The sequence below is a fragment of the Macaca nemestrina genome, chromosome 10 (assembly GCF_043159975.1).
Source record: "Macaca nemestrina isolate mMacNem1 chromosome 10, mMacNem.hap1, whole genome shotgun sequence".
NCBI classification, from domain to species: domain Eukaryota; kingdom Metazoa; phylum Chordata; class Mammalia; order Primates; family Cercopithecidae; genus Macaca; species Macaca nemestrina.
In genome coordinates this window covers 64204996-64216806 of record NC_092134.1, presented here as the reverse complement: position 1 = coordinate 64216806, position 11811 = coordinate 64204996, and the positions used below count along the sequence as shown (strand labels likewise).

At 41.2% G+C, this 11811-nt stretch overlaps 1 protein-coding gene across 4 annotated transcripts in view; it reads left to right on the top strand.

Moving 5' to 3' along the window:
* Positions 1-2334: 2334 nt before the first annotated feature.
* Positions 2335-11811, top strand: part of LOC105473399 (cleavage and polyadenylation specific factor 6) — a 34468-nt gene continuing 24991 nt past the window's right edge. For 2 of the 4 annotated variants that reach the window (XM_011727206.3, XM_011727205.3), the window contains exon 1: positions 2335-2484. In XM_011727206.3, the coding sequence (XP_011725508.1) occupies positions 2425-2484 (60 nt within the window). In that variant the 5' untranslated portion in view covers positions 2335-2424. The remainder of the gene's footprint in view (positions 2485-11811) is intronic. The other 2 variants (XM_024790190.2, XM_011727203.3) reach the window with 1 other exon arrangement.

The window sequence follows — 11811 nt, the reverse complement described above, 5'->3', positions numbered from 1 at the left end:
AAATAGGACCAATTAACTCCAAAGAGGCAATAGTCAATTGACAGCTGACTTTTTACAGACAACAATAGAAGTCAGAGCCTTGAAATAATTTTTTTTTTTTGATAATTTTTTTTTTTTTTTTTTTTTTGAGACAGGGTCTCACTCTGTCACGCAGGCTGGAATGCAGTGGTACAATTATGGCTCACTGCAGCCTCAACCTCCCAGGCTCAAGTGATCCTTCCAACTCAGCCTCCCGAGTAGCTGGGACTACATGTGCACACCATTATGCCTGGCTAATTTTTTTATTTTTTTGTAGAGACAAGGTATCCCTATGTTGCCCAGGCTCGTCCCAAACTCATGGGCTCAAGCAATTTTCCCTCCATGGCGTCCCAAAGTTCTGAGATTACAGGCATGAGCCTCCATGCTGGCTGGAATGGTTTTTAATTGTATTGAAAGAAAATAAACTGCAATAGAAATCTTTGCATCTTCTCTGATTCTACTGCCTCCCTCTCTCACTTCTAAAGACCCTTGCAATTACTTTGAGCCTACTGGGCAATCAAGGTATCCCTATCTCTATCTCAAGATCCTTAACTTCATCATATCTGCAAAGGTAACATATTCACAGATTTCAGGGATAAGAATATGAACATCTATGGTGGGCCATCATTCTACCACACCACCAATCTAGAAAATGCTCTCATCTTTAAACTTCAGTGTCTCTTTTCTTCTATAATGCCCTATGAAAGAAAGTGAATCAGTATTTAAGTACTGATTCTTGGAACAGGACAGGGCACTTTGCATATTAACTCATATTAACTCATTTAAAGTATCACCAACCTTCAGCCTTGGTGAGGTAGATATTATTGCCTGGATTTTAAAGATTCTGAGATTGATTATGAGAGTTGAAAACTTGACTGAGGTCATTTAGCTGATAAAATGTCTGATTAGAAATGGGTACCCAGATCTGGTCTCCATGACTGCAACCAAGCTTTTTCCACCATACCAAGTGCAGATTGAGTCTTTTTTATGCAAAATGCTTGGGACTAGAAGTGTTTGGATTTTGGATTTTGGTGGATTTTGGAATATTTGTGTATACATAAGATATCTAGGGGATGGGACCCAAGTCTAAACGAAATTCATTTATGTTTCACATATACCTTATACACATAGCCTGAAGATTATGTCATACAATATTTTTAGTTATTTTGTGCATGAAACAAAGTTTTGATTGCATTTTGACTGCAACCTGGCACATAAGATCAGGTGTGGAATTTTTCACTTGCGGCATCATGTCAGTGCACAAAAAGTTTCAGATTTTGGAGCGTTTCAAATTGTTGGATTAGAGATGCCCAACCTTACAGATGTTGTTTGGGTTATTCTATGGATGATTTCTCGCCAGTTTCTCAGGAAACACGCTCTACTATAGTATATTTCTTAATGAGTGAAAAAGAAATAAAGAACGGAGGGGAAAGTTTCAAACTGGAGAGACATCCTTGAGTAAAGTATCGTGGCTGAATATTCCTACCTTTATTGACCATGTGACCTGGTTAAATCACTTAGGTTCTATTAGGCTTCAGTCTTCTCCTCTGTAAAATGAGATGTTTGGACCTAAGGACACCTTTCCAGTTCCCTTCCCGCTGGGACATTCTAGGATTCTGAGAAAGAAGCCCCTGGCCTCAAGAGACCTCCACTCTCTTGGGTGTGCTCTAAGATGACTGCATTCATTTTAGAAGCATCTGAACTATGCCAGAGACAACCTACTGTAGATCTAAGGAAGAAAAAATGAAGGGCAATGAATGCGAGAGGAAGGGGAGAGGAAAGAAGCCCATGAAGATTAGAGATGGAAATGGCAACATAAACAGCGTGCAAATATAACCACTGACGGGTATCTAGCGTTTACATGCAAATAAAACTCTGCTTGTCTCTGAGGATGCAGAAACAACACATTGTTTTTGGCCTTAAGCCGCTCACAGAATGCCCGGGGGTTACACTTTGTATTTAACCATGAACATATAACTTCCACCTTTAGAAGTCCTGCATGTGTGAAAGGTAAGAAAAACGGATAAATGAAAATATTAACAAAACGTTTGAGTATGGCAGAGGCCAAGTGAAAAGACGATGTGTGGAAACAGGTGGGACCCACTGGTAAACTGGATGCGCGAGTAGGACAAAGAAATTGCCCCCCACTCCCGGGCCTCACCCAGACACAAAAGAAACGCCCTCTGCCCTTAGAGGAGCAGCCTTTCCTCAGCCAGCCGAGCGGCTGGGTTGCACAGTCCCCGCCCCCGGCCGGCCCCTATCGCTCCCGCCTCCATCTCTCGGGCCTCGGAAGTGACGCAAGCGCCCCCCACCGCCGCTAGATCCGCTGCTGCTGCCGCGGCGGGCGGACCTGCAGGAGGAGGCGGCGGCGGCGGCGGCGGCGGTGGCGGCCGAGGCTGAGGGAAGATGGCGGACGGCGTGGACCACATAGACATTTACGCGGATGTGGGCGAAGAGTTCAACCAGGTACGTGAGAGCCCGGGTCCCCGTCGCCGACGCGGGCGGCGCTGCGGCTGGGACGCTGACCCGGGGCCCGCTGCGGCCGCGAGCCGAAGCGACTGCAGACTATGCGCCCTTGCCGCCTCTGGGCCGCGCCGCCGATCCCCGGCGTGGCGGCCCCCCCCCCGCCCTTCGTTCTACCGCGTCGTTTCACGGGCCGCGGGCGCGGCGACCCGTCGCGGGGCCCGGAGCGCGGATGCGGGCCGCTGTGCAGCTGCCGCCGGCTCCTCCCTCGCCGGCGCTGCCTCGCTCCCTATTGTTGGTGGCACCCGGCTGGCGCTTCCCGCCGCGCTAGGCCCGGGCGGTGGGGCCGCGTGTAAGCGGCGGAGAGAACTGGCCGCCGCCGCGCCCCCTCCCCCGTCGCCGGCCGGAGGAAGAAGCCCCGGCAGGGCGCGCGCCCGCCGCCGCCGCCCCTTCCCCGCCGCTGCCGCTCGGGCTCAGATTCCTCCCATTGCTCCATTTTGTCTCCCTACCCGCGCACTATCGCCTCATGGAAGGCCGCATTCACGGCCCTTTGTATCCCGCGCGCCCAGTCCCTGGGGCTCTCCTCGGGTTTGCGACAGGTTTCGGCGTGGCGCCTTCCTCCTCCCTTCACACTTTCTGAAGGCGGCTGAGGTGCAGGCTTGTTTGCAACAAGTCATTTGACTTTTGGAGCCACAGATAAAAGTCGGTGCGCTGGTCCTGCCTTGTTAATCCAGGGCTTGCAGTGCCTTTGAAGCCCAGTCGTTTTTGGCCTTTGTTATGAAAATACCTGTGAAGATGGGTGGCCGGGGACCTAAAGGAAGATTGGAAGCGCGATGTTTGGATGGAACAAAAAGATGTTAGCTCACCCACAGGTCTCATAGTGATTAAAATGAAAGAACGTTCACCCCAAATCCTATGATGTGGTTTAAAAATAGAGTTGTAGATAAGACCCTGTTTTCGAAAACAAAGTGTTAAATCCCCCGGCCCTGCATTACCTTTTGAAAGGTTGAGCGAAAGTGAGAATGCAAGGTTTTCCTGAACGACGTTGCTTAGAGGTAACGCGGAGCTGTGATGTCTGATAATGGGCATCCTTGCAAAAGATGTCGTTTGTTGCTAGAGTAGTGACGTTTAAGGTTTGAACCTGCTGGTCGTATCTTTACTGCATATTATGTAGTAACACATTTAAAACAAATTGTGCCTAACTGCCGTGTTCCTAAAAGCTTTATTTTTTTGTATTTCCCAGGTCCTTATGAGAAGCTTAATAAAATAATATTGGCTTAATGTGTTTTTTTCCCCCTCCATTAACTGTCATATTCGTGACTAGTTGCTCAGGCTTTTTAAAAACAAGGAAACACAAGAGCTCTTTACTGTTTTATTTTTCAGGAATGACTTTGTTCTGGTTTAAATATTAGAAAACAGAAAACTACTAGTTGGCTTTAAATGTTTGCTACTCCTTTGAAGACTGGATTTGTTTAAATGTAATACATTGTAATGAAAGGTTAAGTTTTTAAATTTTTGTGTTTTTAAAATTGTGCTTGTTTTAAATAATAATGCTTGAATTGTGTCAGTTACAAATCAGATACATTCCTCGACTGCAACACAGATTCTAACGCTTATAAGACCTCTAGGAAATTTTTTTCCTTTTATTTATCAAGTGAATGTAACAGTGCGTTTAGAAGAGGGCCGTAACTGCAAGGAACAACGATTAAGTGTTCAAGGCTGCCCTTGTTAGCTTTTCTTACAAGAGAATACTTTGCTTCACCTTTCTATGCACAATAAAAGAAGAATTGGGACACAATTTTAGAAGTTAAACTTTTTTCAGTACCTCTTAATGAAATATGTTTGGGCTTTTGCATTCTTAATTTGAGAGGGACATCTCCCTTTTCCGGATAGCTGGGTGGATTGTTATCCCTGTGCAGTAGCAAGTGCTGACTGGGCGGGAGGTAAGAAGAGATTAGTTTTGTGGACCCAATGAGGGACTCCTTTTAAATGTAACTTTTCAACGATTTGTATAAGGTACGTACCACATATCTAACACAGTTGTATAATTTTGCCAGTAAGATCTTTATATGTTTGAATAGATTGATGGCGAGGATACATAGAGGCATTGTTTTTGCTACTTTGCATATCGTTGGCCAATCAATGATTGATTGATTTGTATATCTTTTTGCAGTACCACTGCTTGCTGTGGTAGTTCCTGTACCAAAAAAAAAAAAAAGTCACAAAAGGATAGTTGGTTATTTTCAGAGCTTATCCTGCTTTTAAAAATGTTACTGTCATTGAAATGTTTTTCCAAAATTTTGCCACCATTAGAGGCAACCACAAAATAATTTACAACTGATTTAATCTTTACTAGCTGGTGACCTTATTTCTACTAGTTGCTATAGTAGACTTGACCTCTTGTTTTATTGTTGAGTAAAATACTTTCCTAAGTATTAGCCAGTTTTGACTTATTTTGGCTTCAAAACTGTTGTAAACATTAAAAAAAAAAACTTTGTTTTCCAGTGTAAACTGCAGTTCTAATTGGATTTGTGTACTTTGAAATTCGGCATAGTCTTTATTTCCATTTTCTACTATTTTTTTGTCTGTATCCTGCTGAGTCTCATATTTTAAATGTCATACTTTTATGAAGCTTGTTTGTATTTTGGTAAGGTACAGTATTGTTTCAAAACGTGATTTGCATCTATTGAAGTAGAAAAAAGTGAGGCATTCAACAGTCTTAGCAGAAACTAATTTGTTTGGGGATAGATTGAGAATAATAATTTAGTGAAGCTCTAATAGAGTTCTTTTCTTCACCAGGTGAACTTAAGAATGGAGAATGAAGGGGGAGGAGGCACAAGGGACTGACTAATCCTTATGGGTTCTCTTTAATTCTTAGAGGTCTTTGGATGTCACCAAGTTGAGAACAGTTGGAAGGGCAATTTGAACGTCTTCCAAACCTCCATATTACTTGAAGTTGAGAAGAAAGTGATTCTGTCTCACACTCAATAGTGTGTCAATTCAGTTTAAACTGGGATTTATACTCAAGTGTAGTAATTACTAGCCCAATATTTAGTAAATGTAGATTTTAAAATTCTGGCCAAAACTAAATAATTTAAAAGTTGAATTGTTTAGGACGAGTGTGGTGGCTCATGCCTGTAATCCCAGCACTTTGGGAGGCCGAGGTGGGCACATCACTTGAGGTCGGGAGTTCCAGACCAGCCTGACCAACATGGTGAAGCCCCATCTCTATTAAAAATACAAAAATTGGCCGGGCATGGTGGTGCCTGCCTGTAATCCCAGCTAATCAGGAAGCTGAGCAGGAGAATCGCTTGAACCTGGGAGGCAGAGGTTGCAGTGAGCTGAGATCAGGCCACTGCACTCCAGCCTAGATGACAGAGCGAGACCCTGTCTCAAAAAAAAAAATGTTGAAAATACATTTCTTAAGTGTCTGTTATGTGCCAGCAACGAGGGATACAAAGTTTAGGTAGTCTCTACCCTTAGAGTACACTGGAGGGGAGCTGAGAGATACCTACATACAGTAGTCCACACGTATCCACAGTTCCACTTTCTGTGGTTTCAGTTACTCTTGGTTCTGAGGGCTGAAAATATTACATACAGTAAGGTACTTTGAGAGATACTATATTTAGGTAACTTTTATTACAGTAAACTTATACAGTCGTGTCGCTTCATGATGGCGATATGTTCTGAGAAGTCCATCGTAGGTGCTTTCATCATATGTGATCATAGAGTGCTTTTGCATTTCAAACCTAGAAGGTACAGCCTGCTACCTATGTAGGCTATATGGTGTAGCCTGTTGCTCCTAGGCTACAAACTTGTACAACATATTACTGTACTGAACACTGTAGGCAGTTGTAACACAGTGGTAAGTATTTGTGTATCTAATATATCTAAACATAGAAAAGGTAAGTGAAAATCTTGGTATAAAAGATAAAAAGTGGCACACTTGTATAGGGCACTCATCATGAACCTGCATGACTGGAAGTTGCCCTGGGAGGGGCAGCAGGTGAGTGGTGGGTGAATGTGAAGATCTGGGACGTTACTGTACGCTGCTGTAGACTTCATAAACACTGTACAGTACACTCAGGCTACACTAAATTTATTTAAACTTTTTTCTTCAATGATACATTAACCTTAGCTTACTGTAGTGTTTTCACTTGATTGATTGATTGATTGGTTGATTATTTTCTCACTGTCATCTAGGCTGGAGTGCAGTGGTGCAATTGTGGCTTGCTGCAGCCCTTATCTCCCAGGCTCAAGCAGTCCTCCTGTCTCAGCCTCCAGAGCAGCTGAGACTGCAGGGGTGTGCCACCATGCCTGGCTAATTTTTATTTTTTTATAGGGATGAGGTCTCACCATGTGGTCCCAGCTAGTCTGCAACTCCTGGGTGCAAGCTGTCTTCCTGCTTTGAACTACAAAAGTGTTGGGATTACAGGCGTGAGCCACTGTGACTGGCCCATTTTTACTTTATATACTTCTTGGACTCTTCAATAATAACAGTTTAAAACACAAACACATTGTATAACTATATAAAATATTTTCTTTATAGCCTTATTCTATAAACTTTTTTCTTTTTTGTTTTGTTTTGAGATGGAGTCTCGCTCTTGTCACCCAGGCTGAAGTGCGGTAGTGCAATCTTGGCTCACTGCAACCTCTGCCTCCTGGGTTCAGGCACTTCTCCTGCCTCAGCCTCCTGAGTAGCTGGGATAACAGGCACTCACCACCATACCTGCCTAACTACTGTATTTTTAGTAGAGATGAGGTTTCACCGTGTTGGCCAGGCTGGTCTCGAACTCCTGACCTCAAGTGATGCTCTCGCCTTGGCTTCCCAAACTGCTGAGATTACAGGCGTGAGCCACCACACCTGGCCTAAACTTTTTTCTATTACATTTAAAAAAAAAAACTTTTAAAATTAATTTTATTTTAGAAGAGACAAGGTCTTAGTGTGTAGCACAGGTCTCAAACTCTTGGCCCCAAGTGATCCTCTTGCCTCAGCCTCCCAAAGGAGGCTGGAATTACAGTCATGAACGACCACACCTGGCCTTTTTTATTTTTATTTTTTAACTTTTGTTAAAAACTGAAGACACACACACACATTAGCCTAGGCCTGCCCAGGGTCAGGATTATCAATATCACTGTCTTCCACCTTTGCATCTTGTCCCACTGGAAAGGTCTTCAGGGGCAGTAAGAAGCATGGGCTCTCCTCCCAGGAAAACAATGCCTTCTGTAATACTTCTTGAAGGACCTGCCTGAGGCTGTTTTACAGTTAACTTTTTACAGTAGAAGGGGTACACTCTAACATAATGATAAAAAGTATGGTATAATTGGCCTTGGTGTGGTGGTTCACACCTGTAATCCCAGTGCTTTGGGAGGCTGAGGTGGCAGATCACTTGAGGCCAGGAGGTCGAGACCAGCCCGGCCAACATGTCGAAACCCCATCTCTATTTAAAAAAAAAAAAAAAACAAAAAAGTATACTATATATAAACCAGTAACACAGTCGCTTGTTGTCAGGTATCATGTACTGTACATAATTGCATGTGCTATTCTTTTATATGACTGGGAGCATAGTAGGTTTGTTTACACCAGCATTACCAGCCCAAACGTGTGAGTAATGCATTGGGCTAAGATCACTAAACAATAGTAATTTTTCAGTTCCATTCTAATCTGACCACCTGGACCAAAAACCTCGTCATGCATGACTATAATTGTTCTCTTTTATTAGTTATTTTTTACAGTGCCTACTTTATAAATTAAACTTTATCATAGGTATGTATAAGGAAAAACATAGTATGTGGGGTTCCTTGCTTTCCTTGGCTTTAGGCATCCACTGGGGGTCTTGGAACATATCCCCCTCAGATGAGAGGGGACTACTGTAATTATAGCACACTGACAGGTCCTATATTGTAGTTGCCATTCCTTTATGTTTAATCTGTAGAGTTTTGTTGATCTGGAGAGGAAAGTCAAAGAAATTCTGTGAACTTTACACTGCGTTCATTGAAGTAGTGTATTTTGTTGCTTGTTTGGGAGTCAAAAACTCTTAATGTGGGATTTAGTTTCTGGCCTGTCAGGCAGTTAGTCGCTGAGCACAAATTTAGTAATCTGACCACCCAACTTTAAAATGGAAGTGTAGGCCAGATGTGGTGGCTCATGCCTATAATTCCAGCAGTTTGGGAGACTGAAGTAGGTGGATCACTTGAGGTCAGGAGTTTGAAACCTGCCTGGCCAACATGGTAAAACCCCTGTCTCTACTAAAAATACAAAATTTAGCCGGACGTGGTGGTGCACACCTGTAATTCCAGCTACTTCAGAGGCTGAGGCAGGAGAATTGCTTGAACCTGGGAGGCAGAGTCTTCAGTGAGCTGAGATCAGGCCATTGTACTCCAGCCTGAGTTAACAGAGCAAGACTTTGTCATACACAGAAATAATTACTTTTTTAAAAATGTAGGTGTATAGAGGTGGTAGTTGAAACAAAAAATTCACTTAGGAGTTACAGACCTGGACATCCGATAAGTCAGTTTTTATGTCATGAATCATTTTGGTTTACATTCAGTCATTATGTATGTATTCTAGCCAATTGTTTAGCCAGTTAATGAAATAAGTTTCTTGGACAAATATCAGAGAATCGTCGTTTATGATTTGTTTATGTTTACTAGGAAACCATCTGAAATAAAGCTGTCAGGTTGCGAATGAGCTAGTTAGAATTGATTCAGAAAAATGGATAGGAATGTTCAGGGAAGCTAGAACTCTTCTCTGTTTTGTTATTTATGGGTACAGTTAATTTAGTTGCCTATGAATTGTCCACTGTGGTTTATGTGGCATATTTTTAGTACCAAATTGGCTTCCTTACCATTAGTTAAGGAAGGGATTTTTACAGGGATTACTAGCCAATTTTAATGCCTACTCAGAACATAATTAGATAAAACCAGAAAATGATATATTTTCTTTAAAAATATATGCATTAGGTTATTTGCTATTGGATTTTGCATACTAGTGTTTCTTCTCCTAGGTACAGGATATATTTTGTAAATGCAAAATGTAACTTTCCCCCCTTCATATATTTCTTTAAATGGAAATAATTTAAAATAGGCTTTGAAACAAGTGGCCTTTGCTGTGTATTTACTGATAGTATCATGTAATGCACGAAATGTGTGTGTGTGTGTGTGTGTGTGTGTGTGTGTGTGTGTATATTTGGGGAGGGGCGGGTAGAGATGGGATCTCCGTAAGGTGCCCAGGCTGGTCTTAGACTCCTGGACTCAAGGGATCCTCTTGCCTTGGCCTCCCAAAGTGGTGGGATTAACAGGCATGAACCACCATGCCTAGCCTCGAATGATGTTACTGTAATTTTAGAACCATCAAAAAAATGTCAGGCCTGTCAGGGAGAATGATGAATATTTTGACAGCTAGCAAGTTCATCCCAATAGTGGTATACAATATGTATCATGTATCTGTGATATTAAAATTGTAAGACGGGTAATTAGGGAAAAAAAATGTCTAAAAGTAACTTGTTGAAGGGAAGTAGACAGGGATAATGAAAAGGTTGAGAAGCCTTACTTTAAGGGAACTAATAGGATTTTGGTCATTTTACCATCCATTTTCTCTGGCTTGGCAACAGATACTTGTATGTCATGTAGAACATAATCTTACTTCGTAAATTGTTGAGAAAATACCTTGCCTTTAGAATGATTGTAGTGATTTAGAATGGTAGGGAGTGAAAAAGATTAGTGAGTTTTTTTTTTTTTTTAAACCCTAAGAGCTGTTGTTTATTCCCATCTTTATGTAATGTAGCTAGCTAGCTACTATGAACAGCAGATAAGATTGGGCAGCATTTGGAATCAGAGATAACTAGAGGGATGATGATATTTTCTTGTTTTTGAATGTCATTAAAATTAAAAGTAATAATTGAAAAGACCCTTCATGTAATAAAAAATGATACTGTTAAATATTTCTTTAAAACTGGAAACCTTTTTTTAGTTTGTTTAGTAGCTTGCAGAGCGCTATTTCTATATGACCTGTGATATACATTTTTCATAATTTCTCATGCAAACATCATGCATGTTTTCTCACTTTCTGAAGTAAGAACAAAGTTCAGTGTGTTCTGTATTTTTTTACTCTGGAGGATTGACGTGATATGAAGCTGATTAAAAGGAAGATTACTGATACTACATAAGAGTGTGCTTTGAGTTTCATTTTTAGTAATGGCAGCAAATGTATTCAGATTCATTATATTTTTTTCACAAAGTTTAAATGTATACCATTGGGGCTAAGTGTACAGGCTGTGGCCTTGGAACAGAGAAGCTAACTAGTCCACATGGACCCCGGGACCATGGTCTTAATTAGGATCATACTACAACCACTTGGAAGCAGTACAACTGCCAGACAAAATGGCTGATCCTAAATATTGGTAGAATCATATCAATATGGAAAATTGGTTTGTGTCAACATAGGAATTCATGGATGGACAAAAATAGTGATTGTGGTGTACCAGGTTAGTGTAGCTGCAATTATGCTTATAAATTTTTTGTCTACTTATGTAAACATTTTCACAGGTTTGTAGCTAATAGAAGAAAAATAATCTGTTCACCTATTTATGTAAGTGAAAGTGTAAATTTAAAAATACATTTAGTACTGCTGTTAATAACCCTTCCATTCTTTTTTACTTTCCCTCAGACCATATATTGTGATTATAGTTTCTGCTGAGGAGGATGGAAACTCAACTCCCTTTGAATAATATTAATAATTCTACTTGATGTACAGAATCGGATTTCAAGAGAGATTAAAGTGCCCAACACCCCTTGTGGGAAACTTTTTAGTATCTTAAGTGCATGGAACTACTGCTGCAGCCACATCGCCTGAAGCTTCAGCTACACTGAAACTTCATAACAAAACTTACCCTCTTTTTTCCTAGTTTCTGTGGTCATTGAAATCTGAGCATGTTACTTTAACAAAAACTCATTTCTTAAAGATGATTTTAGATTGCTGTACAAACAATAAAATTATGGCATTATTCGGTGACTTGTGGTCTTAGTTTCTGCCCTTCGTTAAATTTAGCTTTGTTCTCTGAGTTAACATTGAGATCCCAGACCCCTTGTTAAATAAGTCTTTTAGATATTCTACCTCATAACAAGTAAAATTGGTATGTAAAGATCCTGTAACTAGTAAATTGGATAAGTCTTTAATTACATAGATTACCTGATGATTACTTGAGGTCCCTTTATGTATATAAATGATATTTCCCCTTCTAGGCTTTTTTCTTTTTCTTTTAAAAAGATCTTATTCTGGCTGTCTTTTAAATAACAAAACAGTAGCCCGGGCCCATAATAATATCTTGT